General features: G+C 45.5%; 1 protein-coding gene across 1 annotated transcript; it reads left to right on the top strand.

Moving 5' to 3' along the window:
• Positions 1-12,764: 12,764 nt before the first annotated feature.
• On the top strand, positions 12,765-12,989 carry LOC116647082 (small nuclear ribonucleoprotein G-like). The gene has a single exon (XM_032428207.1). It carries the CDS (start codon positions 12,765-12,767, stop codon positions 12,987-12,989), a length of 225 nt encoding a protein of 74 aa, XP_032284098.1.
• Positions 12,990-13,916: the final 927 nt, after the last annotated feature.

Below are 13,916 nucleotides of genomic sequence, written 5' to 3'. Positions count from 1 at the left end.
GAAAAGTTTCCATGGCTTTACAAATTGAAAACACTGAATTACATGATCCCAATGGTCTCATCAAGCTCTGAAATCTATGACCCTATAATTCATCATTATGACCTCTCACAAAAAAATAATGCAGTGCCCTCTCCAACTTCATTGTTCTTAAGTCATCTGTCAACAAGAAGATTTCGTGGATAAAATTCTATAGGTCTAAGTTCCTGATAGACCCTGTGGTAGATACCAAAGTAGATCAAGATGTGGTCTCGCATTTCTTACAATGCAGATCAATTGCTCATTAGAAATTTCCCCAGGGTAGGTTATTTGTGGTTATCCCTTCAGTGAGTCCTTTAAAATAGTTTCGTCAGACCTAGAATCACAGGATCTTAGGGCTGGAAGGGACCTTAGGGACTTCCACAAAGATATCATTAAAATAAACTTAAGTATCTATTATTTGCCCTCCTTTTAAAAATGTTGTCTCAAGAGAACCCTGAACATTAAACTTGCACTGAAGCATGCTTCCTTGTTCAAGGGTTTTAAAAATATTCTAAATATATGGGGTTCTTGGCTTTGTGCCCAGGATCTTGTCTTTTAGGATAGAAGTTTAAGATAAATGACACTTCCAATTATAATTTCTCCCTGAGGAATCATCTCCAACTCACTTCAATAATAGAGTAGTTACCTGGGGCAAGCAGCCTGGGGTTTCACAGAAGGCTCTAGGAGCTGAAAACATGCACAGTTGATAATTAAAGTCCTCGTCCATTTGACCTAAATCTTTCTCTGGCCTTTGTGACATTTGCCTGTACAGGGAGAATCCTATTTTAACAAGCTTGACGAAGACACCAAAATTTCTAGTTTTATCCTAATCTCCGTAAGAGGGAAACCTACTGTTACAGGTAGAGGAAGAGCCAACTGGTTGTGGTTTTAATTTTTCTTACACGAAGCAAATGTTTGTTATTGTACTTGATTTGCAAAGAGTACAAGTGTTGGGGGGGGTAGTGTTGGGGAGGTATAGCTATGAGGACATGTTCTGCCTATTCCAAAGCGGAAGTGTTGGAGAAAGAATATGCAGATTTGTCTTTCTTCCGTACAGCTGCACAGAAGGTCCTTGAAATTCTGAAATATCACTGTGATATGTGATTTGCCTCACAAAGCCTCTGTGTTCTGCAAAAGAATCACCGCCTTCTTAGATTCCCTTCATTTCTGCTCACTTTCATTGCCAGCGCCAGCAGTAGGCTTTCTTTTCAGGGTCTTTATTTTACGCGGTGTGGGGTAGGGGTGGACAGGAGCAAAATTGTTTTGACTTCATCGGCGTTCCTGTTCTGAGCTGGGGAATCTGGGCGGTTGGCTCAACTTAACACATGTTGGTCAACCATTGTCTTATTCTGCACCTCAGCCCGGTAGGGAATGAAGTTCAGACTTGTACCTCAGGAAATCACGACATGGTGTGGACATCCTGGATTTCCCCTAAACATAGAGATCTCGAAAGTTAAGCCTGTGAATGCCCAAGGCACATTATATTTGAAAACATTTAGGGGCGCCTGGGTGGCTCAATGGGTTAAGTGTCTGCCTCCGGCTCAGGTCAGGATCTGGGGGTCCTGGGATGGAGCCCACGTCAGGAACCCTGCTCCGTGGAGAGTCTGCTTCTCCCTCTCCCTCTGCCCCTCCTCCCTGCTCATTCTCTCTCTCTCTCTCAAGTAAATAAAATCTTAAAAGAAAAGAAAAGAAAAGAAAACATTTAAATGTTTTTAGAAAGCTGGATTAATGCTTTGGGAAATTTTAGAATAAAAATTCCTGTTCTGGTGAAAGTAGTTGCTTTGGGAATTAGAGACATGTTAGCCAAGCTCTGTGTAGCAGAGCAGTAAAGCCGATAGGTCTCGGCGTTAGTCAAGAGGTGGTGAGAATGAGGGATGTGACAGATATTGGAAGCAACAGTGTCAGAAATTGTAGATGGCTTTCCTTGGTATTGGTTGAGAATTGTCATTTCCAAAGGGCCCAAACTACAAGTTTCTGATGTCAGTTTTAGCTGTGGGATCATAATCTCTCTAAAACTCTATACTAGTCATCATTCTTAGTGGTTTTAATATACATATAGATGATCCTTCCTCCACTCTGGCCTCTCACTCCTTGAACTCCTCTCCACCAATGATCTTGTCTCCAAGCTGCCTTGACCTCTCTCCCCAGAATCTCACTGCCACTACTGACCCCAAACTCATTTTTAAGCTCCCCACTCTGGGGACCATCTCTTAACCCTCCAGCTCCCTTGTCTTTGAACCGGAACTCCCTCAACCGCAGTGTCCTAAAGTCTGCTGATCGTACCATCTGTTCACTGATCCTCGGCCCCTCAAAGCTTCACTTCCTTCCTGGCATTAAATTCTCTAGTCCGGGGCACCTGGGTGGCTCAGATGGTTAAGCATCTGCCTTCGGCTCAGGTCATGATCCCGGAGTCCTGGGATTGAGCCCTGCGTTGGGCTCCCTGCTCAGCGGGGAGCCTGCTTCTCCCTCTGCCTCTGCCTCTCTCTCTCTCTCTCTGTCTCTCATGAATAAATAAATAAATAAATAAAATCTTAAAAAAAAAATAAATTCTTCAGTCCATCATTATGGTCATCCTCTTCAATCTCCTGGCCTCCATATTCCTGTTATTCTCACCTGGCAAACCCCCAACCTGGTGAGATCTAACTCTCCAATAGCACTGGACCTGCCTCTGTGCAGCCCACTATAGTTAGAGAAAAGCACCAAGTTCTGCGGACTCCTCCCACTTTACCTCCAAGACCACAAACGTCCAGCACTGCCCAGCATCTGGGCAGCAATTTGGTCGGGTGGTAGTGGGAGAGAGGGGAAAGGAATAATGCTGGCAGCATTTAAGAGTTGAGATGGAAATGGCAGGGAGGGGGCCAAAATGGAAGCTCTTGAAATGTACTATTGCTTACTTCTTTCCTTCCCCAGGCCAGTTCTCTCCCATGTGCCTCGATGATTTCATAACTTCTCTAATTTTCTCAAGCTTACTGCTTGTCCTTACTATTCTCACTGTCAGGTGATTGATTGACGAACATGCTTCTTCTCCCACTGAGAAAAAAAACAGCAGTCAGAAGAGACCTTCTACACTCCCGCCACCAAATCTACCACATTATCTACACCTGTACCATGTTCTCTACTTTCTTTTCTGTTCCTGCAGATGAGCTGTGTGTGTTCTTATGGAAGACTGCTCCTGTGTGCTAGCATACTGTTTTTTTTAAAGATTTTATTTATGTATTTTGAGAGAGAGAGAGAATGAGCGGGAGGGAGAGGGAGAGAGAATCTGAAACAGACTCTGCACTGAGTATGGAGCTGGATGTGGGGCTCGATCCCATGACCAAGAGATCATGACCTGAGCCGAAACCAAGAGTTGGATGCTCAACCACCTGAGCCACCCAGACGCCCCTAGCATACTTGCATACTAGACCCCTTCCCATTTCACCTGTGCCAGGTCATTACGCCAGAAATTCTACTACCTGACTCATCATCTCTCCTTCTCCACTGCATTATTGCCGTCAGTAGACCATCATGCTATCGTTTCTCCCATCTAAAGGGCCAAATGGTGATAGAGTGAAGGGTATATGGAGGAAGGGAGAGATGAAAAGCCAGAATATACTTTAAGAGGCCATTCATGGCACAGTTCAGATGGATGATGAGGTGGGCTGAATTAAGACAATGGAAGTGAGGTCTGGATGGAGAAAATGGATTCAGGAGATGTTTCAGTGACTGAATAGAGCTTTGGGTTCCATTATATGGGGATAGCAAGGGGTTTGGAGGAGAGGAAAAAGAGAGGGAGGACACTAAGATGACTCTGCCTGGGCCGAGTAAAGTGTCATCAACTAAGAAGTAGGGAAACTGAGTTGTGTTTGGGGCTTGTATCTGTTTGCTGGGGCCGCCATAATGAAGTGCCTCAGACTGGGTGGCTTAAACAACAGAAATTTATTTTCTCACAGTTCTGGAAGCAAAAGGCTGAGATTGAGGTGTCACTGGGGTTAGTTTCTTCTGAGGCCTCTCTCCTCGGCCCGTCAATGGCCATCTTCTCCTTCAGTCTTCACATGGTCTTTCCTCTGTGCACGTCTGTGTCCTAATCTGCTTGTCCTTATAGGACACCAGCTGTATTGGATTAGGGCCCATCCTAATGACCTCAATTTACCTAATTACCTCTGTAAAGACCGTATCTCCAAATACAGTCACATTATGGGGTACTAGGAGTTAGGACTTCAACATATGCATTTAAAGAGGACACAAATCCACCCATAACAGGGCTAATATTAGTTGAGGTATTTGTGGGGCATCCAGTTGAGGTGTCTTCTAGGGGTGGACTGGGGCTGGAGATGGGAGTCCTCCTTATAATAGTGAACAAGAGCTCCCAGAGAAAGACTATAGAAGAAAAGCAAAGAGCCAAGGATTGAACCTCACAAAATGCTGGGATTTGAGTGGCATTCAGAGATAGAGCGCTAAGACATGGCAATTTTAATAGGATAGCAGGGGCCAGCTAATGGAACAAGAAATAGCTTGGACTTCTAGAAGTAAACAATAGTACATTTCAAGAGCTTCCATTTTGGCCTCCTCCCTGCCATTTCCATCTCAACTCCTAAATGCTGCCAGCATTATTCCTTTCCCCTCTCTCCCACTACCACCCGACCAAATTGCTGCATAGGGCTGCATTCCCAAATTGGTTTAGTTCTATTTAAAGAGCACATTATGCAGCTAAACGAGCAACTCTCTAGGTGCCATTTGAACGGCACTGGCAGATTAATGTTCGTGACCTACACATATATACATAAACACGTATCTGCTTCCGATACCCTCACCCCATCCCCAGAGGGGCCATGAAAGATGTGTGGCCTTCGCTAATGGCAGGCCACTGACAAATGACCCTGCCTTTGCCTCCGGTGGGTCCACAGCAGGACTCAGAGAGCGGAAGAGTCCAGGGGCAGAAAAAATTTCCACCCTCAGCATCATGTTAGTTTCCATTTAATAAATATGTATCCAGCAAGGTTGTGCTTATAATAATTTTCCCTGGACTGCCACTCAGTGGCCACTCAGAGAAATACCCAGAAGAGAGCTGCCCGTTCTGGAATATCTCTAGTGTCTTTAGGGAGGACCAAATGTGAATGTTTGAACTACATTTCATTTTCTTTGTTTGTTGGAAAAAAAGCAGGCTGAAATCTAGGTTAGTGTTATTCAATGTTGTGCAGTAACAGTCTTTAAGGATAGGCTCTTGTCATTGTCCAACTTTAAATACATAGGTCTATGTATTTAGAAGTCTCGTCACGGGTATTTCCCAGAGGTTCAGAAGGAGCTTCAAGGATTCTTCTGCAAGCGTTTTTCTCTATCAAGACCCCCAAACACCCACTCCCTGCCAAGTCACCCCATTTGTGCTGTCTGTGCCCCTTCCTTGGGGGCGATGTTCCTGTGAGGCACCTCACACTCCCGTCAGCCATCTGTAATCTTGGCACTTTCTAAATGTGGGGTGAAGGGGGCAGACAGAGCAGTAGAATCAGGAGCCATAATCAAGGGAAACACTGAGTTACGGCACGAAATAGTCTAAAATCATGACTTTAATGAAAACTTTATTTTTTAACGTTATGAAAAGTTTTTTTTTTAAGATTTTATTTATTTATTTGATAGAGAGAGAGCACAAGCAGGGAGAACAGCAGGCAGAGGGAGAGGGAGAAACAGGCTCCCCGCCAAGCAAGGAGCCCGATGCGGGGCTCGATCCCAGGACTCTGGGATCGGGACCTGAGCTGAAGGCAGACGCTTAACCATCCGAGCCACCCAGGCGGCCCTATGAAAAGTTTTTTAAGGAAGTTTTTAACTCATTGCAAAAAAAAAAAAGCTTTTAAAAATATACTTTATTGTTTACACTGGAAAATATATTTTTTAAGATTTTATTTATTTATGAGAGAGAGAGAGAGGGAGCAGGGATGAGGAGCAGAGGAAGAGGGAAAAGCAGACTCCCTGCTTAGCACAAAGCCCCACGCGGGGCTTGATCTCAGGACCCTGAGATCATGACCTGAGCCAAAACCAGGAGTCGGACACTCAACCGACTGCAGCCCTAGGCGCCCCTCATCGGAAAATATTAATGCTTGTTTCATTGCAGGAGTTTCCGGAAAATCTGAGAGCCAAATTTTCAACCAGCATCCATGATTTTATTGCTTCCAATGGCTTCTCATCTCTGTGTAAAAGCCAGATACCTTACTAGATTTGACAAGGTTCTACGCGGCCTGACCTCCTGCTACCTCTCTGATCTCATTTCCTGCCATCACTCCTCCCAGTCTGCTCCAGTCACACTGACGGGCCTACCCAGAACATTCTTCCCCCATAGCCTCATGACTTGCCTCTTTCCTCAAATGTTACCTTCTCAGCAAGGCCTTCCTTTACCACCATAATCAGGTGAGTGACCCACTCCCTGTATCTCTTTCCTACTTTATTCAGAGAACTTTTAACTTATTACCTTCTTACTATTATATATATATATATGATTTTTTTGTTCATTTCTTGTCGTCTGTCTCCTTACCTAATAGAAGGTAAGCTCCAAGAGGGCAGGAATTTTTGTCTGAATTTTTTAGAGCTGTTTCCTCAGTACCTAGAATAGGGCCATAGCCCCTAGTACATACTCAGTGAATAGTAAGTGCTCCAACTGCTTTGCAGTATCATTCACAACAGCCAACACATGGAAACAACCTAGGTGTCCATCATTGGATGAATGGATAAAGAAAACGTAGTGTGTGTGTAGGCATGTGCACACACACACACAATGGGATACTATTAAGCCATGAGAATGAAGGAAATCCTGCCATTTGTGACAATGTAGACCGTGAGGGCTTTATGCTAAGTGAAATAAGTCAGACAGAGAAAGAAAAATACTGTATGGTCTCACTTATATGTGGAATCCGGGGGGGGGGGGGAACCCAATCTTACAGAAACAAAGATCAGATTGGTGGTTGCCAGAGGCAGGGGGTCGGGGGTGGGGGAATTGGATGGAGGTGGTCAATAGGTACAAACTTGCAGTTGTAAAATAAATAAGTTCTAGAGATGTAACATACAGCATGATGACTGGAGTTAGCAACACCATATTATATATTTGGAAGTTGCTAAGAGAATAGATCTTAAAAGCTCTTATCATAAGGAAAAAAACCTTGTCACTATATAAGGTGATGGACGGTAACTAAACTTATTGTGGCAATCATTTTGGAATATATCCAATTTATCAAATATATACATATATCAAATCATTATGTCATACACCTTAAACTAATACCATGTTATGGTCGATTATATCTCAATAAAACTGGAAAAAATTTTAAATATATTGAATGAATGAAGGAGTAAATGAACATGGGTACAAATGAAATTAGAAAAAATATGAACCTGTTTTCTTAGTAGAAGAAAAACTTTCTTCTCTGGTTGCATTAAAGTGAAAAATTATCTGATCTCAATAACCCAATGAATCCTTGACTTCCTTTGTTTAGTGAACTCCTACACAGTCTTCAACACCAAGTCTGTGACATCCTTCCTCACCACCTCCTGCCCCAAGAGTAGTTACTTCATCTGTGATCCCATAGTACGTGTATATGCCTTGGCTTAGCATTTATCACACTATAATCCAATAATAATAGCAATAGTAATAAAACAATTGTAATATAATTCGTAGTAGTAGTAGTAATTAACACGTGAGGCCCTCCAGAATAGAAACTGCCTTATTTACCTCTGTAGCCTCTAAACCTAGTGCAATGCCTGGGACACATAAGGTGCTTAATAAATATTTGGTAAATGAATGAACAAATGAATGAATCATTGAACAAATGAATTCATAGTTCAGTAAGCAAATAAAGGGTGAAACCTTATTAGCGCAAGGTTCCTAGCCATGCTAAACAGAGCTCCCTAAAAAAGCAAAGGACTACCACATTAGTTACTGCCTCTTTCAGACTTGCAAAGATTGATTTCCTGGACCACTCACTGTATTGGGTTATTACATCCCGTTATCAGCTGCAAACGTGCATGAATTGTTTTTCCAGTAGCAAGGATGGCTTATAAGCAGTGACTGGTAAGTTCAGCTGCTTAGACCAGAGTTTAAAAGGAGGCCAAGGTCATGGCTTGGTTTTCACAGTAGGCTACTTCACTTAATTCTGTAATCTGCCCATGGAACGCATTGCTGCCTCTAGCTAGGGGGTTTGTAAGTGTAAACCAGTTGTTAGGAGAGGCCATCACGGGGCGCCTGGGCGGCTCAGTTGGTAGAGCGCGCGGCTCTTGATCTCAGGGTCATGAGTGGAAGCGCCACGTTGGGCGTAGTGCTAACTTAAAAAGACAGTTGCTTCGGACAACTGTGGGGCCGAGCACCCTTTGGGGCCACTGCTCTGAAGTGAGGTGCTCAATCACTGTGGACACAATGCAGCCCGTAGCCACCGAGCGGTTTCTTCTGAACAAACCCGTCAATGGCCTCTCTCATCCACCCGATTTGCCGTGCAAATGGTAGTCTTTCTCCTGGCTATTTCAAGAAGGTAGAGATGTTAGTGCTGCACTAGAATCTGCCAAAGATACGAAGTGTGCTATCCCAAGGTTGAATTGGGCTGAAACAGGTAGATAAGTCAAAAGGCACTGAATGGCCTTAAATGATCATATCCAGGGGACTCGTCCACCCTCAGCAAGAGACTGTATACTTACCCCTTGCTGGGAGGGAAATGAACCCAGTATTTTGCCAGCTTGTAACGCGTCCATCTCACGGCGCTTATGGTCAGTGAGGCTTTGTCAGACCACAGGAACCAGGAAATTAGAAAGACACGAACGCTTGGAGGGGAAAACAATGGAGATCCAGTTCCCTGTGGTGCAAATGAAAAGGATCCAAGCCGATGCACCCAGCAGAAGGCGGGCGTCTCAAAGGTAAATGAAAGTCAAGCTCCCTTAGAACCACATTTCAGGGGCGCCTGGGTGGCTCAGTTGGTTAGGCGACTGCCTTCGGCTCGGGTCATGATCCTGGAGTCCCGGGATCGAGTCCCGCATAGGGCTCCCTGCTCGGCGGGGAGTCTGCTTCTCCCTCTGGCCCTCACCCCTCTCATGCTCTCTCTCTCATTCTCTCTCTCAAATAAATAAATAAAATCTTTAAAAAAAAAAAAAAAAAAAAAAGAACCACATTTCAAAACGGCTCAGGTTTGTTTCGAATCACACCTTCTGTACTCGGCTGAGTAAATGATAGCTGGAGCCTGGCAACATCAGGCCCTTACCCAGGAGAGACTAGACTGCCCTGTAACAATATATACTAATTAAATTCAACTTGCCGAGTTTTGTTTCCGATGTGACTTAATTCATATCGTGTCTTGTTATTGACTCGTGGCCAGAGAGAAGCAGAACTCTCTTTACAGCTCGTACACTTTGAAGTGCCACCCACAAGTGGAGAAAGATGCAAATCTGATGTCTTCTAAAGTGCTGAGCTTCCGTGGCAGGATTCTCTCCAGCCATTCGAGATGACAAGTACGTGGGCTCTGTTACCTATGATGTGTGTACACAATAACGTTAAGTGAAACAGTGTGTACACATTGACTACAGAGCTGCAGGAACCCAGTCCATGCATCAGCCCAGGTCATAAGTGAACTTGGAGGGACACAGATAGAATTGAATGCGCATCTGGTTCTGAGTCTTTTTATTTTTATTTTTTAGTAGAGTGGTTCAAGCTCACAATAAAAATAAATGGGGCGGGGGGGGGGGAGTGCCTGGGTGGCTCCATCGGTTAAGCATCGGACTCTTGATTTCAGCTCAGGTCTTGATCTCAAGGTCATGAGTTCAGGTCCAGCATTGGGCTCCACGCTGGGCGTGGAGCTGAATGAACGAATGAAAGAATGGGGTAAAAATAATCCTGCTGTGGTTCCAAACCCGTGTAGCAGTGAAGCACATATTGAAATCCAAGTCCATCAATTCCAGAAAGGGAGCAAACAGTGGAAGGATGACATAGTGACACAGCAAACAAAGGGACTTGCCTAGAAACACAATACTGAGACGGCGATGGGCTGAAGCGGAATGTTAATGAACGTGTAGATGCGCTGGACACTCTTGAGCTGTGTGCATTCTATTTGAACAGCACTCGCCCCCACCCCCGGAACGAAGGGGGCCTGTTGACTTTTCATAAGCCTGCACTCCCAGTCACATGTGTGGGTATAGCCGTTTTTTCAAAGGGACCTAAGGAAGAATTGAAATTGTTACAGAAGCGTCAGGCCTGAGTCCCAAGGCCTTGGCTTTGTCTCCGGAGAGGGAAATGGAGGCCCTACCAGAGAGCTGGGGACACCCACCGGAGCGACCCGGAGGCCACATCCTGCGGTGACAGAGCAGCAACACTGAGCTCTGCTTTAATGAGAAGCCACTAAGACAGACACGCCGATAATAAACCAGGAGTCTCCCAGCATCGATGCGCAGTAGGTGTTAAGCACAACGCTTCATATGGTTACAACCTTAACCCCCCCGCCCAGAGGAATTGATGCACATCATCTCAGAGCACTGTTTGTAGCTTTTGTAAACTTACAGGATAGATCAGAGGGACCATTCTCGGAACAGCGTCTTCAGTGATGACACCAACAATGAAGGGAGGGGGACAGGATTGGGATTTCCGGCAGCTTCAGGAGGAAAATGGAGGCCAGCGGAATATCTCTGCCAAGGCCACAGATTATGGCTTGATGCAACAACGTTCTCAGAAATAAAACTCCTCTGCATTGACTGATCAACACAACACACAAGTCCATCCAGGGAGGTCCCTGACGCAGAGCCCGACGGTGCCACGGTTGAGATCCCGACGTTGCTGCACCCACACATGGGAGGGAGTGGGGAGGGCCAGGGGGCCTCAGCCGAGGTCTTTATTTCATAGACTGTGAGTGCAGTGAAGGACTGACCTGCACCGATCCAAAGACAGAAACAAAAACGGAAACACAGCTGCTTGAAATGCATGTTGATACACCGCTCACTGAGGCCTCCGCACCAGGTGACAAAGTGATGGACCCAGTCCAAGGGAACAATGGCAGGAGAAATTGCCTGGAATAATTATCTGGCTGGCATCACTGAGCCAGGCTGTTGGGAAAGCCAATCGTGACGTTTACCCTGGCACGGCTGCTGACTTCGAATGGAGAATCCTTTGTTCTCTTTTGCTGACACCTAGGCTAACGCAGGGCCCCCGAGGCGGCCCTTTGCAAAGGACGGAGGCTTCTAGCAGGAGACTTCACCGTAGAAGCTTTCATCTCGGCGGTGTAGTATAAGGGCAAACGTTTAATGAGCACTTACTGCGTGCCACGTGCCAGAAGAAAAGAGATGGCACTTTCCAAACAGGTAAATAAGGGGACTTTAATGAAGAGACTACTTGTAACAGTGTGGACAGAGTTAGGGAAACTCACAAAGCCTGTGGGAGCACAAGGGTGCTAGCATGAGCCGGGCGCCCTCACCACCCCAGGCTGGGGGTGCAAAAGACGGGGGGTGTGCCCTGAAAAAGCCGTGGGTGGCTGTGGGGAGAGGGATGCAGATGGCCTGCACCCGCGAAGCAAGGAGGAAGCCAGGTGAGGAAGTACACTGCCCCCACTCTCCTGATGCCCAGCCTCCAGCTAGTGCCTCCCTTGGCCCAATCCAACCGGAGGCCAGAGGGGAGAGGAGCCCGCTGACGCAGTCCATTAAGATCTGCATCCTGGTAGCAGAGCAGGATAGAGAAGCAGGGGGGGCATGCAGAGGATATCCAGCACGTCCCCACTTGACAAGGAAGCAAAATGAGGAAAAATCACTGTTCGGGGAGGAAATGGTGGTGCTCAGAGTCGAACCCAGAGCTGTCTGACTCGAGAGTCCCTCCTCAACTACTCTTTCAAGATTGTCTCTTTCTGGGCTCCCCTCCGCTTCCTGTCTCATCTCCTTCCAGTTCCCTCTGTCCACACCCCCTCTTGCAGACTCTAGGCTCTGGCACATTCTGCTTCCAGCTAAACTGCCACTCTTCCAAGTAGTCTTCTCTAGCTGTGGAACCTACTGCAGCCTCTCCCTCTTCTGGAGCCCCCGGGTGCGGGGTCCGAACTCTCTAGAAGACCGCGAGCTCCTGCAAGGCATCGGCTCTACCTTATTCGTATTTGTATCATCCCCACGATCCAGCCCAGTGCTGGACAGGTAGGAATTAATAGATGTTTGCTGGTTTGGGGCACCTGGGTGGCTCAGTCAGTGGAGCATCCAGCTCTTGATTTTAGCTCGGGTCATGATCTCAGGGTGGTAGGATCGAGCCCCGCATCGGGGCTCCACACTCAGCGGGGAATCTGCCTGGGATTTTCTCTTTCTCCCTCTGCCCCTCCCCCCTCACGCTCTCTCTCTAAAACAAATGTGTGCTGGTCTGCTGGGATGAATTTGGCAAGGCAAGGAAAACAGAAAAATTATCTCACCAAATGGAAACTAAAGTAGTTGGAAAAAAAAAAACACTGAAAAATGTAAAAGTAGGTATATTCAAACTCCCAACATTATTTTGGGCTTCAGTATTTTATTTATGCCCCAAACAGGATTTATTAATTATAATTTTACTCTTTTGGATTTTATTTATTTGAACAATCTCTATGCCCAATGTGGGGCTCGAACTCACGACCCCAAGATCAAGAGTTGTGTGCTCTTCCGACCGAGCCAGCCAGGTGCCCAAGGTTTTAATTTAATTTAAGTTTTTGGATTTAAAACGAACACATCAATGATAATTTCTAAATCTACTTCTGGGGAAAAAACACCTTTAAAAATACATAAAAACAGATCTTTGAGCTCGCCGAGTAGACACCATGAGCAAAGCTCACCCTCCTGAGTTGAAAAAATTTATGGCCAAGAAATTATCATGGAAATTAAATGGTGGCAGACATGTCCAGGGAATATTGCGGGGGTTCGATCTGTTTATGAATCTTGTGATAGATGAATGTGTGGAGATGGCGACTAGTGGGCAACAGAACAATATTGGAATGGTGGTAATACGAGGAAATAGTATCATCATGTTAGAAGCCTTGGAGTGAGTATAAACAATGGGTGTGTTCATCAGAAGAAATCAACTGTTTCCACATATCCCCTCCATAGTACCTGTTTTACTACAATATAAAAATCCAGTCGTGTGCATTTTCATATTGAACTTTTTTGTTAAATAAATTTTTATAATAGTCAAAAAAAAATACATAAAAACATGTATATAGGGACACACTTTTTTTTTTTTTTTGCCTCAGGCTCCAACATGGCTTGGAACGGCACTGTCAGATTTTGTACTTAAATTTCTGATATTTTGTTCAGTATAGATTGTTTTGCATTCATTTGGATATTTAAAATACTGCATTAAAAATGTGAGGGTTTGGGGTGCGTGGCTGGCTCAGTCGGTGGAGCACGTGACTCTTGAGCTCGGGGTTGGAGTTTCGAGCCCCACATTGGGTGTAGAGATGACTTAAAAATAAATCTTTTAAAAATGTGAGGGTTTGGGCATCCCCTTAAATTTTGCAGCACAGCCAAGCACCTCCCTGGCCTCACCCTAGCCCAGCCCTGACACCAGGGTAGTAGCTGTGGGGCTAGAGGGGAAAGAATCAAAGGGTAAGAAAGAGCAGACTCAAATGGAAGTGATATTCTAGCCTCTTCTTTCATTTCAGAAGCATTCAGTGAGAGATCTTCTAAGTCTATCTGCAGCCTGTTCCACGAGAGCCGGAAAATTAAAGTTTCTCCCAAACATAGGGACCAATAATGAGAGTAAGATAATTTCATCCAGAATCTCTTGCCTTCATTTCAGGTAAGTGATTTCCATGTGGGGAAGCTTAAAACACAGGATTGAGCTGGGGTGGGGAAGATCTCTTTCCCGCTTCCTTATCTGATGGGTGCCTGAGGCTGAGCGCACGGTTAGACAGCCACCTGCTGGGGGCCCCCAAACGCATTGTACACAGGAAGGTTCCAGCCCCTGCGCCCAC

Source organism: Phoca vitulina, unplaced genomic scaffold (genome assembly GCF_004348235.1).
Source record: "Phoca vitulina isolate PV1807 unplaced genomic scaffold, GSC_HSeal_1.0 scaffold39, whole genome shotgun sequence".
NCBI lineage: Eukaryota > Metazoa > Chordata > Mammalia > Carnivora > Phocidae > Phoca > Phoca vitulina.
Note: the sequence above shows the minus strand (reverse complement) of the source record. Positions and strands in the feature narration are given on the sequence as shown.